This window comes from Meleagris gallopavo, chromosome 8, assembly GCF_000146605.3.
Source record: "Meleagris gallopavo isolate NT-WF06-2002-E0010 breed Aviagen turkey brand Nicholas breeding stock chromosome 8, Turkey_5.1, whole genome shotgun sequence".
Lineage (NCBI taxonomy): Eukaryota > Metazoa > Chordata > Aves > Galliformes > Phasianidae > Meleagris > Meleagris gallopavo.
In genome coordinates, this window is record NC_015018.2 from 20,006,547 (window position 1) to 20,024,825 (window position 18,279).

The 18,279-nt window shown below is 38.9% G+C and overlaps 1 protein-coding gene across 3 annotated transcripts in view; it reads right to left on the reverse strand.

Moving 5' to 3' along the window:
* EXOC6 (exocyst complex component 6) overlaps positions 1 to 18,279 on the reverse strand; it is a 64,086-nt gene that overhangs the window by 40,384 nt on the left and 5,423 nt on the right. For 2 of the 3 annotated variants that reach the window (XM_019617673.2, XM_019617674.2), the window contains exons 2-5: positions 2,923 to 3,094; positions 1,579 to 1,626; positions 1,387 to 1,477; positions 439 to 484 (exon numbers count right to left, since the gene is read on the reverse strand). In XM_019617673.2, the coding sequence (XP_019473218.1) occupies positions 439 to 484; positions 1,387 to 1,477; positions 1,579 to 1,626; positions 2,923 to 3,094 (357 nt within the window). Of the gene's footprint in view, positions 1 to 438; positions 485 to 1,386; positions 1,478 to 1,578; positions 1,627 to 2,922; positions 3,095 to 8,855; positions 8,876 to 18,279 lie in introns of those variants that run through there. The other variant, XM_019617675.2, reaches the window with a different exon arrangement.

Genomic DNA, 18,279 nt, shown 5'->3' on the forward strand with positions numbered 1-18,279 from the left:
GGAGTGAAATGTCCTTTTCCCTTGGTTTATAAATTTGATTCAAATATATTATGACAGACTAAGCAGATATTAATGTATTATTTGAAGATCTCTATTCCCTAGGGGCCTTGTTATCACATCTTAAATTGTCTCAATTTCTTTTTTTTTAAAAGCAAACCTAAAATCCATTTTACTTCACATTCACTTCATATTGTCACTGCATTTAATGCTATTTAACTAAACATTATTTTCCATACCAATCATTAAGCTTTTAGAAGTCCTTATATTTAGTACAATATTTGCTCACTTGTAATGGCATTCTTGAAACAGACCAGGTATTATGAAGAATGTAAGTCCGTATGACAGGACTTTTATATTTATTTGTCTATACCAGTTTTTGCTAATCTATCAGTTTATTTACAGAAGGTGTATTTTGCTAATAAAAATAAATTCACTCACCTTTTCACTTTCATCTGTTCTTTTAGTTTGCTGTACATTTCCAGCACTGCATAAAAACAAGCAGATTAACCCATGCATCTTATTGTGGTTTTAGTTAATAAAAAAGGAAATATAACTGAAAAGAACAAAATAAACAATGAAAAAGGATATGCTAAATTTGTCTAATTCAATTCCTTCTACAATGGTAATGTGATAAAACTAGGAAGAAAAAGATTCTAGAATGAAGATAAGAGAAAGGAACTGATCTTATAACAGCTTTTAAAAGAAAAAATAACTAAGATTAAACAGAACAGTAGACAATATTTCAAGCATACATTTACTTACCACTACTTTATCTATTTTACAAGTCTACGATCTGTTACCACTAAATGACAACAGTACCCTCTACTGTAATCAGAGTAAGTCAGCAAGACTTTACAAAAGAAATTCTCAAATCCGTAGTACTATATCCTCAAATCCTACAAGCAGGAAGTCCTTATAGAGCTGTGTGCAATCCCACAATATCACTTTTTTGAAATGTTATTTGGAGCCTTTATGTTTTATTATAAAAGACTGCAATGTCACCGAACTGAAACAAAGTACAATTTTCAAACAGAAAAATTTGTAATTTTTGAAGAATTCAAATAGTTAAAAAAAATAAGGAACAACTTTACTGTTTAGCAAATTAAAAGTATGAGTACAATTAAAAGTACATGTAGATACTTCATTTGCACTATTTATATCTTTCACAATGTTTTCTCAAAAAGTGGCAAAATTGCCCTATGTCAAATACTATAAAGTCAGAGAATCTATATGTGGACATCTTTCTAAAACACCATGAACCTTTTGCCAAACTGGATTTTACAGGGCCACTACTTAGAAAATAAAATTCTTATGTATTTTAGGCACTATGACTTACTTTTTCTTACTATTATTATTTGCAACCATCTTTAGCCATCCGTCACTCACCTGGAAGACATAACTGTAGCTTTTCTACAACGGTTGTAATATTCCTTTGCTGAACTCTACATCGGATGATTTCCTCTGTTTGGGCTATCACCTTGGAGGTTTTTTAACAGAAAATTACAATTAAATTATGCAAACACATTTGATTTGCTACAAATATTTATAATGCCCATATAGGAAGAACCATTTTCTCACCTCTTTCCCAGCATCCTGAAGCCTTCGGTTGGTATCAGTAACTTGGACCTTAAAAATAATTTCACCTTTGTTAGACAAATATGCATATATTGCCCTGATGTGACTGCTCACCCTTGTAATCAGATCATGCTTCATGAGAAACTTGGAACAAAGAAATGCAAATTCAAATTAACTCTACAGCTTGAACTTGAACTTTTGATCGCAAAGGGCTTTCGTTAACTTCAATTACTTATGACAGTTCTTTCTAACAGATTCTGTGGCAAACTTCTCAAATTTACTTGGGATTTTTGAACTTTCCTTGTTTCTGCAGGTCTGTCAAACAATTCAAATCATTGACCCAATTGACCACTGGTCCCTTTTTGATAACCTCAATGAGCTCTATGGGCCATTCATTGTCTGTAAGAAATGGTGATTGCATTTTATGGTAATTAAACATTCATACTTTGCTGAATGCAAACACTGGGTGGTTGATTAACATCAAACGTGGAAATCTCCAAACCACAGCAACATTTTAATGCTGCAGGTGCAGGCAAAGCTCGACCTCAGATTTTCCCACATAGTAAGTGACTCATTAGGTCATCATAATAAGGAAGCACATTCTAGTTTATTAAAAATCTCATTAATTTCTGAACAAAGATGCTCAATGACCTCATTGACGCTGTATTTGGTCTCTTGTTATCTGAATATCCTTTATATAATGCTCTTCTAATCATAACCTCTGATGAACTATACTCTTTCTGTCTGGTGTGCATATTTTGCTCTCAAAAGTGTAAAGAGAGCTAAAAGGGACAGATCTCATAATTCACTATAATGCATTCTGATTTGTGAGTAAATCTTATTTGTCGTTTCTAAAGAAAACTACTAACTCCACCTACTCTCCTACTCATTTACAGTGTAAATAGAACATATTTTTCAGGGATAATTGCAGTCTTCTTACTATTCTAATCAAGATTTCAAACTTTCTAAGGTCTGACATGTAAACACATGATTAGAAAAAGCAGACCTACATAAGAAATCATGGTTTTGCCATTACTTTGCTATTTGTTACCATGTGAGAAAGCCTCTAGGAATCACAAAATTGTTTTGCTAGCATTTTCTGAACGTGTATATGAGAAAATCAGAATTAGACCTAATAAAATATTTAACTTTATAAATGCATTACTGCCTCAGGCAAAACAGTATTCATCACAAATCCTACAAATTCCACTTTTAAAAAAGTTTCAAATAACAGAATGTATGTGATAGGTCATGAAAATTCTATTCTTCAGTAGAAAAGTCAAGTCCCTCCCTTTTTTTTTTAATTCAAAGGCAATAATATAAAACCCTGACAAACTAGCTCCTTACCTTTAATTTTTCTGCATCAGCTCTAACTTTAAGAAGTTCTGTGATAGCATCCACAAAGCCCTGATGGTGAAAATTGCACATCTTTTCTATCTCCCTGTCATGGTTACGTATGCAGGTATCTAGTTTTTCCATAAACCTCTGATGTGCATTTGGTTGGTCATCGTATACAGACCTGTTAAATACAAATAAGAAAATCAAAGTTTACTTCCTCTCCATCACTTAAATGCAGTATGCAAGAATCTTTATTGAAATCTCTCTTAGAAAAAAAAGTAAAAGCATGCAATCTTGATGTTATGGTACCATTATTTGTGATGCACTCCACCAAAATCAGCATTAAAACAAAGAGGTAGTACAAAACTGAGAACTGAACCCAGCCCTTACGGCATTAATCCAGGTGCTTAACCAGTTACATCATGGTTGACCTGAGCCTCACTGGTCTGTTGTTTATGCCCTAATGCTCAAACACGGATACAAAAGATTCTGTTTCTCTGACCACCTCAAATGGCATGGATCGCTTTTCTATCAAATTTCACTCTTCCCTAAATATAAGAAAGTGCAAACGTACAATCTAACATTCCTAAGAGCAGAGTTATCCAACTGCATCAGTGTTAGATGCCCCCAGCCAAAATGACCAGAGCAGCTGCCAGAGACAGGCCTGTCCGCTCCCAGAGCAGCCTCTGTACTACTCTCCTCCAGAACCCCAAACATGTCCTAGGGCAAAATCATCGCATGCACATGCCTAAGGCTGCTACCAAAGTGAGACCAAGCTATCAGGAATGGCTTTAATCAGCTCTTTTGGTTTATTTTATTAACTGTTTGAATACTAAAATTAGAAACCTCAAGTAGGAAAAATGACTGCAGAAGTTACCAGAGTAAGTTTTGAGCTGTTTCAGAATGGAGAGCTGCATGGAAAAACACTCTGGCATGACAGTGAGCAAAGGAGCCAGAAGGCAATTTAAAGTAGAAGAAGCAAACAAAAAAAAAAAGAGAGAAAGAGAGAGAGAGAGAGAACTGCATGGGAAATCAAAGGTACAGAGTCTCCCAAGACAGGGAGAATTCAATAATAAAATAAAAAACATGAGTGTGAAAATCTTGAAATTGCATTTTTTTAGCCTCTAATGTCCCTCCATTATTACAAAGATTTCTCCATAAATCTGCAAGGCAAAGCTGTTTAAAATAAATAAATCAGTAGCAATCTGAAGACGGGAAAAGAAGGTTGAAGTTCCAATGGAGTCGATGCTGTCTGTAGCAGACTTCGGTCTGAAGTTCAAGAGCCAGATAACAGTGAGCCAAAGCCTCCACAACTGAGCAGAGGGAAAGACATCCTGGCCTGGAGCCCCAAGTATGGAAAGGCTACAGAGCTGTTGGAGCAGGTCCAGAAGAGGGCCACAAAGATGGCCAGAAGGCTGGAGCACCTCTCCTATGAAGAAAGGTTGAGGGAGTTGGGCTTGTTTAGCTTGGAGAAGGGAGAGCTTGGAGGGCTTCTTGTAGCCTTCCAGTACTTGAGGGGAGTTTACAGACAGGAGAGACTGACTTATTACACAGTCTGATGGTGATAAGACAAGGGGAATGGCTATAAAGTAAAAGAGGAGAGGTTTAGGTTAGACATTAGAAAGAAATTTTTTACTCAGAGGGTGGTGAGGTGCTGGCACAGGCTGCCCAGAGAAGTTGTGGACACCCCATCGCTGGAGACACACAACCTGGGTTGGATCAGGTGCTGGGCAGTTTGATCTGGAGAGTGGCACCCAACCCATGGCACAGGGGTTGGAACTGTGTGGTCCTTAAGGTCCCCTCCAACCTAAGCCATTCTGTGATTCTATGATCTACAATTCTATGAAAGCACTTTCCTCTTTACCTTCTCACAGAAGTTTGACTTCCCACAGTCTTTAAGATCCTCTGTTCTAAACAGACAGCTGAGTTCTGCCAGTCTGGGTCATCACTGCCTGCTCAACAACACTATGGCCGAGTGCCTGGTAAGAACCTGACCTTTCACAGAAGATTAAAACGCTCCTAACTAGATTCTTGATGCTTTTTTAGTTCCTTTTGACCTTGGGCAATATAACGAGAGAAGGAATTGAATCTGGAGAAATAAGGAAGGCAATAAGCTGTCCCCCATAGCAAAGAAAGAAAGCCAGTTCCTGAGAGCCTGCTTGCTTACAAATATTCTCTTAGAGTAAAATCCACACAGTAAAATATTCCTGTTTGCCTGATGAATCAACCCTTGAAAGCCATGAGGATTATCCTCCTTTGCTTATGATAGGAAAATAAGGGTAACGTGCTGAAAGGCTGGCTCCTTCCTCCTAAGTGCACCAGAGGAAAATCCACAGCTGCTGACCTGTGAAATGGTTCACAAAGGGGAAAATGCCCCTCACCCTTTCCGCCGCTGCAGTGTGATAACGCAGCTGGAAGGAGCACAGTGTGACAAGCAGGCAATCTCCTCCTGTGGTGCCTGGCAGGCTGCCTGCAAGAGACACCTCGCGCTGCCCAGAGCGGCTGGGCCATGAGGTCTGTGGTTGGAGATGAGGAGTAACCCCAGCTGCCAGCAGGAACACTCACACCAAGGGCAAGCACTGGTCAGAGTGGGAAGCAGAACTGGCTATGGTGATGAAAGGTGCCAGATGCATTCCTATTACGTCAGCTCACTGGGGAAGTTGTTGGCATCTGAGGAAATGAGGGGAGACGTGTAGGCTGTATCACTTATATCTTTAGAAGAACAGAGAAGGGATGAGAGAAAGTTGTGACAGCTGATGTTATGTGCTCTGAAACACCACAAGCTGGTTGTATGAGCATTGCTACAAGAAAATGTCAGAGGTGCTGAAACCCGCAGGGTGGGCACAGGGGAACACCCGCCTGCCCCACAGTGCCATTTCTGGAGCACAAATAAAGAGTAAGAGGACTACAGGCACCCGACTGAGCCTTCAAAGATACTGTGCATGCACGATTCCTCCCTGCATGGACCACACACAATGTCTGTGCTGAATGCAAAACCAAAATGAGAAAAAAGCTTTATTTGTTGCTGCTTCCCTCCAAGTTTAGGTCTCCCTACGCTGTTCTCAAAGAAAAGTGGAAAAGGAGTATCACTATCAGAAAAGTAGAATTGTATCACTGTGTATTCACACTCTTCAACATACTCATAAGTGAAAACAGTAGTAAAACACCACAGACCAAATATATCTAAAATGAGAACAAGACAGTAAAAAGATGCTGCTAGGGGAACTCCACCACTGGGTTTGTACTGCCTGAGTGTCTGCTTGTGGTCATAGCAATGCCTTTGGATTTAGCTGCTCCCTGGTGTTCTGGGGCTTTCCAGTAGCTACAGTTCACCACTCCTGATACTTCTGCATCACATTCAAATCTACCATCACTGGCAGACATGTTTATGAAACACTGAGTGACATAATTAGTTTGCTGTCAGATTTCTTGTGCATGTAAAACGTTATCAAATAACTCCAGACAACACGACAAGATTCTGGAACTGCACACAGTGTAGCATAGGCTGTGCAGTATTCACCATTATAAGAATCAGTATTTGTTATTTTTTCTTAGTATTAAAATGACTTATATCTCAGGGTAATGAAAATAAAAATGTATTGGTTGTTAATTCACAGGAGTATTATCATAATACTTAATTCAAACCCATAAGTGCTTAAAATTACAAAATAATAATAGTATTATAATATTCAATTAATAATCAATGCACTGCCTTCACTAAGAGATTATCCTACTGTATTAAAACAATAGTTGCTATTTTATGTTCTGCATAATACTGCTTTCTGGAAGGATGCGAACTAAAGAAGACCTAATTGATGATCTACGATCTGAACTTGGATTTCGACAGAGCTCCTTGAGATTCACCAATGGTACATATTTCACGTTAATTACATATGTCAAGAGCTCCACCTGGTGGGAACAGTAACACATCACCCTCCCGCAGCGTGCTATGGAAAAAAAAATCCTGAGATAGAACTGCTTATCTTTGAAGGGAAAAAAATCACCACTGTTACTAGGAAAAATAAATACATAAATAATCACACTTTGAGTCACAAACCTCTGAGACTCACGAGAAGAAAGAAAAGGAATTAAGAAGTTCACCAACTTTCTGTGCTTTGTACTCTTAGTACGCCATACAGATTTCATCTGCCTGCAATTTCTGAGGCTTCAGAAATAAGTCTGACCAAAAGCACTGCTCTTTTTAAAGTATAAACCTACTTGAGAGAGCCATCCCATTTCTGTCCATGGACAGAAATTATACATCTTCTTACAACTGTAAACAGAACTGAGTAACGTGTGCCTGATTCACCCATCAGGCAATGTTACACACGCTACACTGTGGTTTGTTTTCTATTATGCAGCTTATTTTCCCCCACACACATTTCAAAAATGACCTAGATTTAGCTAAATGAAGTCATTACTAACTGATAGCTATTGATCTGAAGATTACAGCACTGCAAACAACCCTGATAAAAATTCTTTGTGTTTCCAGTTAAACAGTCCTGCAGATAGATGGCCGCACTGCAATAAACCAGAGAGAAATAGAGTTCTGCAAAAAGAAGTGCCTGCAATTCTACTTGCCATTATGCCTGCCCTAGAAACAGATTGATTTATGTTGCTTCACATATTTCAGGCTGAAGTACATTAAAAAGGGCGTAAGCACATCTAGGCTACCAAGCATATTTTACATGTGTAACGTCTAGTTCTTTCAATCTTTGTCTACATTTACACACTTCTGCTGGGGAGAACAGGGCATCCATGAAGAGCACAAGCAGAAGTGGAGAATGTCTTTCTGTTAATGAGCGTAGTAGGTTATTTCTTCCCAGAATTCAGTATGTAGATGGTTCTCTGACTCATCTCAACAACTGGACAATATGAGTCACATGTGTGTTGTTAGTGGCATGTACAAGATAATGCAGAAAGTACTCAGAAGAAGAAAAAAAAAAAGAAAGAAAAATAAATCAGGGAAAGTCAATTCTGGAGGCAGCTTAACCTAATTTGCTTTCAAGTATCATTCCTAGGTACAGATTAGTATACTGCAGTATTGCAGGTTACTTTAATAGTCCAGTGATCACAATGATTAAAGAAATATACAAGAAAGGAGAAAGATATCTCCATCTCTTACTCAACATTACTGCAGTAGAGATATTTTTGCCTAGGTCTTTTCTTACCAGCTGGACTGAAGGGACAAAGGTGACACATACAGGAATTCAGTTATTAATAAACAAATGATGGAGAATTTTCAGATATACAACCATCTACCATTGAAGACAAGTTTACTGGACACCCTACTAATAACCACAAAGAAATTCTTAGCAATTTTATTTTCGGAACTGAAGCACACAATGAAAAACGTAATTCAGTGCATCCTATTTTGACACTATGTGCGTTCACCTGCAAAAATCGATTGTAACACCAGAGGGCACATTCAACACACACGCAAAAAACCCTGACATCTATTGAGCAAAAACGGTCATCTTCAGAGAGCTAAAACTCAGCCAAGACTCATAAAGCCTAATCTGCCATGAATCTCACCTGACTCTTTATAATAAACAAATAAATAAGTAATTCTCATATTATCTGATCTATTATAATGCCAATTTCCATACCGACTCATTGTCACTCGAAGATGCTATTAAGAACCTCTTCACAAATGGTTACAGTATAGTTTCAAAAATACGTTTCTGCTACAGATGTATGCAGATCAATTCCTGTAGATGCAACCAGGATGCAATCTATTAAATGCCCAACCGCAAACCGGATTAAAAGAATAACAGCATCGGGTTTTGTTTTGTTTTTTAAAGTTACAGTTCAAAGAATAGAAATAGGTTAATTTAATACACTGACAGGACTGCTGGGCTTATAAGTATAAAAGGAGAGGAGACAAACAATACTTCTGAGAATTCAGCAAACACCCCAAATTTCCTTTTCACAACACATACCTGGTTTTCACGTCTACACCAGCTTACAACCACAAAGTGAGGATAATCACCACAGCTTCCACTGCAATCTATCTGGTGGGAGTTTAGCTTGAAAGAGTGAATTACAAGAGTAATCAGAAGAAGAAATGAAGCAATTTTTTCCTTATATTTATGGCAATATAATGGTAGTGAGAACTGCCCATGTACTCAGTTTTCAGGCAAAAATGAACTTGAAAAGGGAAAACAAACAAACAAACAAAAAAAACCATAAAACAAGCAACAACAAAACACCACAAGCATTATTTCTTGAAGTTATGTGGTCTTTTTTGCTTGTTTGTTTTTTAAACAGGTAATGATTTGACTTTAGATCACTACACATTCAGGATAAATATCTCTGAGCTTATGCAGCACTACCTTTTTTTTTGAGTGAACAATTCTCTTCTTAGTAATGAAATCATTTATAGTAATGTGCTCTCACAGCATTAAAGAGGAGATAGACTATTTAAAAAATAGCAAAAATTGATGTCAGTAAAGAGAGAAAATCCCACCTATCTACAAGGGGTAGACCATGGAAATGCAGGGTAGAGTTTGATGGCAGCATGGCTCGGGCAGAGCTCTGGAGTAAACCAAAGGCCTTAAAGTGTGAGTCTCTGTTACAAATGTTCAGGTATGAAACACACCAGGGGTCTCAAATACTTTCAATTCTTATTTTGAGTAAGGACCACCCCTCAGGCCACAAGCACAATGTTCTCCCTCACTTCTGTTTGGCGCTGAGCTGAAATACCCACACCAACACATAACTATCAGAAAACTACAATCCTAATTCTCCACACACCAAACTTTCTGCTCCTAATTTCTGTCCCATTCAGGTTTAAAGCGGTTAGAAAGCCAACAGATACTGCTGATGAAAGAATTCATAAAGCTGGGTCAAGTATGAGGAGCACAGCTGAAGTTGAAGCTCAGCTGTTGGGACAGCAGTGCAGGCCGTGCTGCAGCTCATCACCAACCAATGTCTGCTGCTGCCGTGTTCACCCCCCGCCCAGCCCGTCCTGTCCCATTTCTAGGAGGAATTGCACATTCCCCACCCATTCCTGCATTGCCACAGTCTTTCATTTCCTGATTGCACAAGACATATGAAGCAATTAAAACTGTATACACGTGTTCCTGTCAGTATACTTATAACCATTCAGTAGGTGTTACATCTCCATGAGTGCTGCTACAATAATGGGAATCACACCTGCACAATAGTTGTACAAGTCTGACTTAAGCTGTGCAACTTCTAGAATTGCAAAGGATGCAACAGAAACATTCATTTGTAGAACTTCAGATTTAGAAACATGGGGGATAAATAATTTTAATTGATCAAATTGAGCAGTTAAACCAAGTCACACACGCACAAAAAAAAAGAAATTCAGGCACACAATTTGTATTTCATTTTTCAAAGCAATATATAACACACACAAAGAATCCTCAATCTAACAGATACAAATAAACCAATCCTCACGTGAAGAAGTAGTGCTTGTGGAAAACCATGTTTTTAGAACTAATAGCCTGCTGCCAAAGCTAATTTTGTATGGAGATCAGAGATGCTCCCAACTAACTCCTATAAACACACTGCACGAAGTGGCCAAGTAGATGAGAGAGAGGGAATACAGCTGTAAAATAGTATTAACAATTCAAATTTGAATAAAGAGTTCAGTGGGATCCATGCAAGCACACACACACACACAAAAAAACTGATCATGCAAATTAAGACTTTAAAACAGAACTGTCATTTTGACTACAGCCATGGCATCCCTAAGCACGACCCTACAACACATGTTCAGTTTAAGCTGCAATTTCACAGGAAACACTGCAGAAATTTCCTTTGTCTGGCAATATTCAAAGATATTTTGTGTTTACACAAACTACAAACTTTGTATGGGTTTTTCCATGGAGTAATTTCATATAGGTTGCTGTGTACACCCTTAAAAAGCTTTATAAAATAATGTCCAGGTGTTTCCTGTAATTCAACTTGAGTTATGGCAATAAGCACATTTCTTAAAACCTAAGCAGACTTTCTTTGCCAGACACTACCTAGGGTCCAGTTCTACCATCCTTATTTATAATCACCTCTCACTGCACTATTTAAAAGATCTTGTTACATGCCAGAACAATGCAGAATCCAAGCCCTCGCCTAATCAGAGAAAAGATTTTATTAATCTTAGCTTAGCTGGTATGCTTCACTTGCCTGGTTTTCCTGTATGTGCAATTTCTGTGAATTGTTCTCACTAATAGTATCCTGTTTCTATGAGCAGGAAAAGGCTGAGTACAGTTTGTTAGTTAACATTACTTCCTATAACCAGGGTCCATATTCTGTAGCAGCAACACTACAGCAGTCATTGTTCACCCTGGATAAGCAATGGAGCACACCGATGGCTGTTAATGGACATCCTCTGCAGCAAAACAGGAGCTGATAATCAGCAAACCCAGATTTGCAATAGACTTCCTCCTTCCTGTTTTTACACTGCTGACCAAGGAGATGCCTCTTCCTGCTGAGCCTTTGTGCTACTTACTGATGTATGAAGCAAGAAACTGAAAAACAAGTGCTGTGCTACTTTTTTTTTCTTTCAAATTTGAGTTTAAATGGTAGAATTAAAAAAAAAAAAGACAAGGCTGCTGACACGCAGCAAAATGCCATGTCTGGCCATCTGCTTCACATATCCAAACTAATACAGTGAACGTAGCTGGAACCAATGTTATCACATGGAAAATATAACCAGAAACAAGTCCATATATATCAATATTCTTATTTGCCCTTTTTATTTCCACAGATCAAAACATTAATTGTTCAATCTGAAGAGAAATGGGGAATTCACCTAGAAATGAAAAATTGAACTTCTGGGATGTTTTTAAAGGTTTGATCAGACTTCTACTGTGCATGCTCCAGAAACTATTAGCCATCTCCTACAGCCTATAGCTCACGTGTCATCTGTATCTGGGATGCTTTATACGTAACCTTCAAGATAACTACATACCAATTGTTTTGTACAGCCTTCATGACACATACAAAGATTGAACAGAGCATTTAAAAGTAACAAAGGCCCACTGACATAACTAAGATGCCTAAGTAACTTGTTTCAATTCATTTTGAATACCAACACCACACAGATGTGAGTATTTTTAGAAATAAGTTCCAAATATCCAATAATGTAACTTTTACAAACCATTTAATTAAGAATGTGTTTTATTCAATATAAAAAGAACAGATGATAACTCTTAAATGTATCACATTAAATGTATAATCAAAGCATACATTTTCCAATAATTTTATATTATTTGTGTTAACTTTATGAGCTCACATAGCCTATATGTAGGACAGAAAATTTTGATTTTTCTCACACAAATCCACAAGCTATGCTACAATTCTGTTACATGCACATCTCCCAGGATCACTGAAGAAAATGGAAGATGACTTTTGAGAAGCCTGTGTAATTCCAAAGCCCATCCTTCTGTTGGGAAATATTTTGTATACATATGTGTATGTGTTACCTGACTTTACTAATATTTGATAAGTTCCTCCAATACTTTATCTGCTTGACAAACAGACTACGTAGCAGAAAAACTTGTTCAAGTCTTTAGGAAAGCTAACACTGGCAACCCCACATAAATACTATTTTTAAGGGAAGATAGTGCATTTTGGTCACCTGGTCATAATTCCTTCAGTTTAAAAAGCAACATAGCACAAAACAATAAGAATTACATTAACTTCATACTGAAATTAACCTAAAAACAAAGCTCAAAAGAAAATGCTGTCTCACTGATATCAGTGGGACAGGGATAGCCCACAAGCACCCCAGGCATAAGGAAGTTGGCAAACTGAAAACCCCCGTGACAGCTGCTACCAACAGAAAAACCCAACGCTCTGTGACAGAAGGAGAGCAGAGGGTATCAGCACCAACCACATGATACTTGGACGTTTGAACACTTCTGTTTGAAGCTGAAATGCCTCAGGAGCCCCCTTAGATATATGTACTACAGCATAGACATCATTAATTCTGTACTACTCTGATTAATGGAAAATTGCAAGACTTGTACTCAATGCAGTTTTGCAAGTAAGTTTATTTTCTCTGAGACAGTGAAAATATCACTCAGTATTGGAGGTTGGAACACCTTCCTTAAAAGCTAATGCAATTAATATTTATTAAAAAAAAAAGACAAAGAAGAAAGTCCTTGCTCTCTTCAGGTCACCTGAACCAAACACGTAAGTCCTTCCGTCAGGGCTGATGCACTCTAATACAGACCTGCCCCTCTCCTTCTTCACCCCTCCTCCAGCCATGAGGCTCCCGACTGGGCTGTGTTACTGGCAGGACAGTTCCATGGCAGCTTCTGCACAGGACCCAGTCAGTCAGGCACACAAATAACTCCTCAGCACAGACAGACAAGATGAGGAAAAGGCACGTTGCTGAACAGACTTCAAGGTGAACATCAAACCGACCATGATGTCATTGTTTTATCAAGGTCTGTGGTGACAGGGATAAGGTTTGGGCATTTCATTCACTGTCAGATAGTAGCCAGAGAGACTGGCAGCACCTGGATGGTATAGCTAGCCATAGCAAGTCCTTAAGTAAGATAAGATCTAATTTGACTATTTGATACTGGTGCAAAACTAGTTTGATGTTTTTGAACAAGTTAGAACTGAATATTTTACTACAGCACATTGAAATATTTTCCTATTTGCACATCCATTTCTGGCATTATTTAAAGAAGATCAGTCCTCATAGATTTCCACATTATTTCTGAAGTATAATCCATGATATAGAATGTGAAAAAAACCGCTGAACTGCATGTAGCTGCTATAGCTGCAGCCTTATATGTGCAAATACTCTAGAACTTACAGGTCAAAAAGAAGCTTATGTTTAATTGTCAGGTAGACAGCTGCACTGAGAAAACTGCAAAGTCACAGGGCAATGGTTCAGAAATGCACACAGAAGGCTAGAGAGCAGTGCACGTCATTGGCTTTCAAAAAAAAGAAGAAAAAAAAACAACAGATGAACCACAAATATTGCAGGAAAGTGCCTGCATGACTGATATTTGTGTAAGATGTAAAATTAATGAACTTCCTATGCATATTGCAGGTCCAAAAATCTGGGTCAACAGACACTACATAAAATCAGCTTGAGGAATAACTCAGTAAAGAAACTACTTAAATAACAGATGAATTTACTGAATTTAACAGTGTAACAGTGAATAGGCTATGCATACCATGGTCAGTCAGGTTAAACCGAGATGAGACATGATGTTACAGACCACAACAGTCACTTATTAAGTACACCCCTGCAGATCTCTCAGCTGATTATGTCTTTCTTTTAAAAACTTTCAGGTATTTTGAAACATGTTTCCTGAACATAGGAACAATTTCAAACTCTTTGGTAATGCTCATGGAATTACAGAGAACTCTTTCAGAAGCATTCTTCTCACAGGTTAGGGGTTAGGTCGAAGCCTCACTCAGCAGTTCCAATTTGGAAAACACTGCAAGGACTGAGTCAGGAGCTGATGCATAAACACTTACAAAGATTGAGATAGCCTGATTTGCAGACACATATTTCATGACAGACTTAATCAGCATGGAACATAAAGATTTTTGTACAACCAGAAATGCGATGCGTTGATTATCCACCAGTTTCAGGCTTTGTAAAAGCAAAGCACTGTGCTGAAACTTGCAGCAATTGAAGTGAATCCTCACTTTCTAAGATCTTACATCCTACCGGTGGCAAATCTGAAGAGTTTCTGAAATATCAGGCTAGCCTACAGAATAAAGAAAAAACTGCAGTTCTACCACTGAATATATAAATGAGAAATAGTTAGCCCATAGCATACAATATTATTATGCTGTTCTCATGCTATATAATGGGCTAGTGATAAAAATATATATTGTTTCCAAAAAATATATATTGTGACAGACTTGTTCACACAGACGGTTGCTTTATCCAACTCTTCCCTTTCCACTTGAATACTCTGAATATTATCAAATCCTGCTCCAAGTGCAAAGCCTGCAGCAAACACAACACAGGCAAGCCGCTGGTTTATCACCATGCCTCCAACTCAATAAGGAGGCAGCTCTCTGCAGCTGGGTCTGTAAAGTGAAAAGTACAAAGTAGCTATTATAACAAAGATAAACTGATACATACATATATGTCAAAGCTCTGCGACCTGATCCAGAAACCATCAGACCCTACACAGAAGGGATTTGGAGTTCCTCTGGGCTACTTTGTAACTTCAGTTTGAAGAGGAATGTAACACAGTAACTCAGGAACAAGCGCAGTTAGAGCATTCCTGAAGATAAAGACCAATTTTTGAACCAGAGAAATAGCTTGTAACACTGTGAAATACCCTATTTTTTGAAATTAAGATACATTATTAAACCAATTCAGTTTTGATTCAAAACGCTGGCTGACGACCTGGGAGTCTTTTTGCATTTGTTCTGCATTAAGAACAAGACTGAGTTACAGACAAGAAGAGAATTGCTGCCTCGTAACCCAAAACCAAAATATGAGAACACAGAAAAATGCCCTTAGATAACGATACCTGACAAACACAACCATGGGGCAAAAATGAGGGCAACCACATTTTGCCATTGGGTAACTACACCACAAATCCCAGCAGCCCAAAGGCAAGCGCTCAGAAAATGCATTTCCCAGTCTGAGAGCGCGAAATGCTGCTCTGCTTCCCATAGCCAGAGAAATCACTCACCCTGCCTATACTGCTGCTTACCAACTGTGCTGCTAGAGACAGAACCACACAGCCAAAGCGTGCCTACCAGTGATAGCACACACTCTCAATAAATCAGGTTACACTAAGGCTTCAGAGCATCCTGTCACACTGCAGAAAGCATTTCAGGCATTCAATTACTCGGTTTGGGACAGACCCCTCAGAGGATATAGGAATCTCTCCCCCCCCATGATCACAGAGCATTGCAAACTCAGCAACACGAAAGTCATGAGACAAAGTGTTCAGAAAAGTCATCCCACATGCTTATGCTCGATGTTGTCAAGCTAGAACTTAAGAGTTCATTCATTTATTTTTTAGGAAAGACCTTTGAAATATAACATGTGGTAAACAAGCCAAAAAAGACTTTTAAATCTTCTTCATCAGGATACAGCTAAAACAGCATCTCTTGCTCTGCTGAGCTGCTCGACCTTTGTTGATCAACGTATCACTAACCAGAAGATAAGGTCAATCAGACTTTGGGCAGAATTTATCTTATTAATTACCCTGGTATGTCCAACAGGTATCTTATTAATTACCCTAGTATGTCCAATATTCAAGAATCATTAAGACACTTTAAAAAGTTGACCATTGAAATGCTGTTAGTATATATTTTATAAAGTTCAATGACAGCCTGAAAGGTTTTTTCCCTTTTTTTTTTATGGGAATAAGGGAGTTGTCTCCTTCGTTGTCTTTTATCTTTTCTTTCTGACACCTCTTCCTGGTTTTGCAAACAGCTTGTATATGACATGAATTACAAGGTATTAACACATTATATAAAAAGGTGTGTGTGAGGAGCCTCTAACAGATGTTGTCAGTAATCGCTTTTAGTCGGCCATTAAAGCTAGACAGATGTTGATAAAGCAGTCTCACAGAGCCTGCAGGAAAAAAAAATAAAAAATAAAAAGTAAAAATCCTGGCCTGCTGTATGCACAGTGTATGCACTTATTGCAAGGCATGTTATGCAGTTCATTTAAGTTTCATTTATAGTGACTTAGTGCACATCACTAAGTTTAGACATGCAAGTCAAATACCAGCAGTTTTTTGCTTTCAAAATCATCCAGTTAACACTTATAATATTAATAATTATCAATATAATCAAATACAGTCTCTGCATATGATATCTATAAAGGTGCACAGCAATCTTCAGAATCTAACTTCCTATCCTAAATAAGCAATGCCACTCTACCTTCATTCCTCCTGTAAAGGACCTGGCTTTCCCACAGGGATGCATCTTAGTACTATAAATCCCACATAGGACCAATCCATGCACTGTTCCTTACCTGGCAATTATCACAAAACCATGACATATCAATACCCTACACATCGGCATGGCCCCTCCTCCACTGGAACAGACAACCTTGTGCCAGCAGAGAGAGGTACACCGAGCTGGCAACAAAATGCTGAGGGAAAATAAAAGCTACATAGAGCCCACATATTACCCTGCCCTCCTCCCCCTCCCCATCTCTCCCTTTCCTCCTCCCATCACAAAAAAAAAAAACCTACTTGCTTGTAAAGCATTATGAAAATATTAAGATCTTGACAGGAACAATTGGGGATAAGTCAAATCTTGCATATCCTATGATCTCTGGCATTAACCATTACCTCACGCTTCCCATCCAAAGCACGTGCCTTAAGCCCCTTCCTTTGTTCTGCTGTTTGAATAGCAATATTATTGCTGCACCTCGTGTCATAGTGCTATAAATGTTCTCCAAGCACTGCAGATTAGTAAAATATTCCTGGACCTTATTCTCACCAACAGGGATGGACTTGTTAAGTAAGTAAAGGCTGGGGGCAGCTTGGGTTGTAGTGATTATGAGATGGTGGAGTTCAAGATCCTGAGTGGAAGAAGCAAAGCAATAAGTAGGATTGCTACCCTGGACTTTAGGAGAGCCAACTTCGATCCCTTCTGGGACCTACTTGGAGCTAACCCGTGGGCTCGGGTGTTAGAAGGTAAGGGGGCCTCTGAGAGCTGGTCAGCATTTAAACAGTTCTTCTTCCAAGCTCAGGATCGGTGCGTTCCTGTGAGCAAGAAATCGGGAAAAGGTGGCAGGAGACCTGTGTGGATGAGCAAGGAGCTCATGTGCAAGCTCAAAGAAAAGAAGAAGGTCCTTGAAATGTGGAAAAAGGGTCTGACCACTTGGGAAAAATATAGGAATGTTGTCAGGGCCTGCAGGGATGCAACGAGGAAGGCTAAAGCCCGTCTGGAATTGAATAGAATGGAATTGATCACCTAGCTAAAGTGATAAAGGATAATAAAAAAGGCTTCTTCAAGTACGTTAACAGCAAACGGAAAACTAGGGAGAATGTGGGCCCCTTACTAAGTGAGGGGGATGCTGAGAAGGCAAAGATACTGAATGCCTTCTTTACTTCCGACTTCAGTAAAAAGGCTCTCCCTCAGGTTTCCCACACCCTGGAGGTTAGTGAGAGGGTCTGGGGAATGGGAGACTTCCCTTTAGTCAGGAAAGAGGACGTGCGTGAGCGCCTAGGCAGTACTAAGGTCCACAAGTCCATGGGACCTGATGGGGTGCATCCACGTGTGCTGAGGGAGCTGGCGGAGGTCATTGCCGAACCGCTCTCCATCATTTTTGAGAGGTCTTGGATAACAGGGGAGGTCCCTGAAGACTGGAGGATAGCCAATGTCACTCCGGTCTTCAAAAAGGGCAAGAAGGAAGATCCGGGTAATTATAGGCCTGTC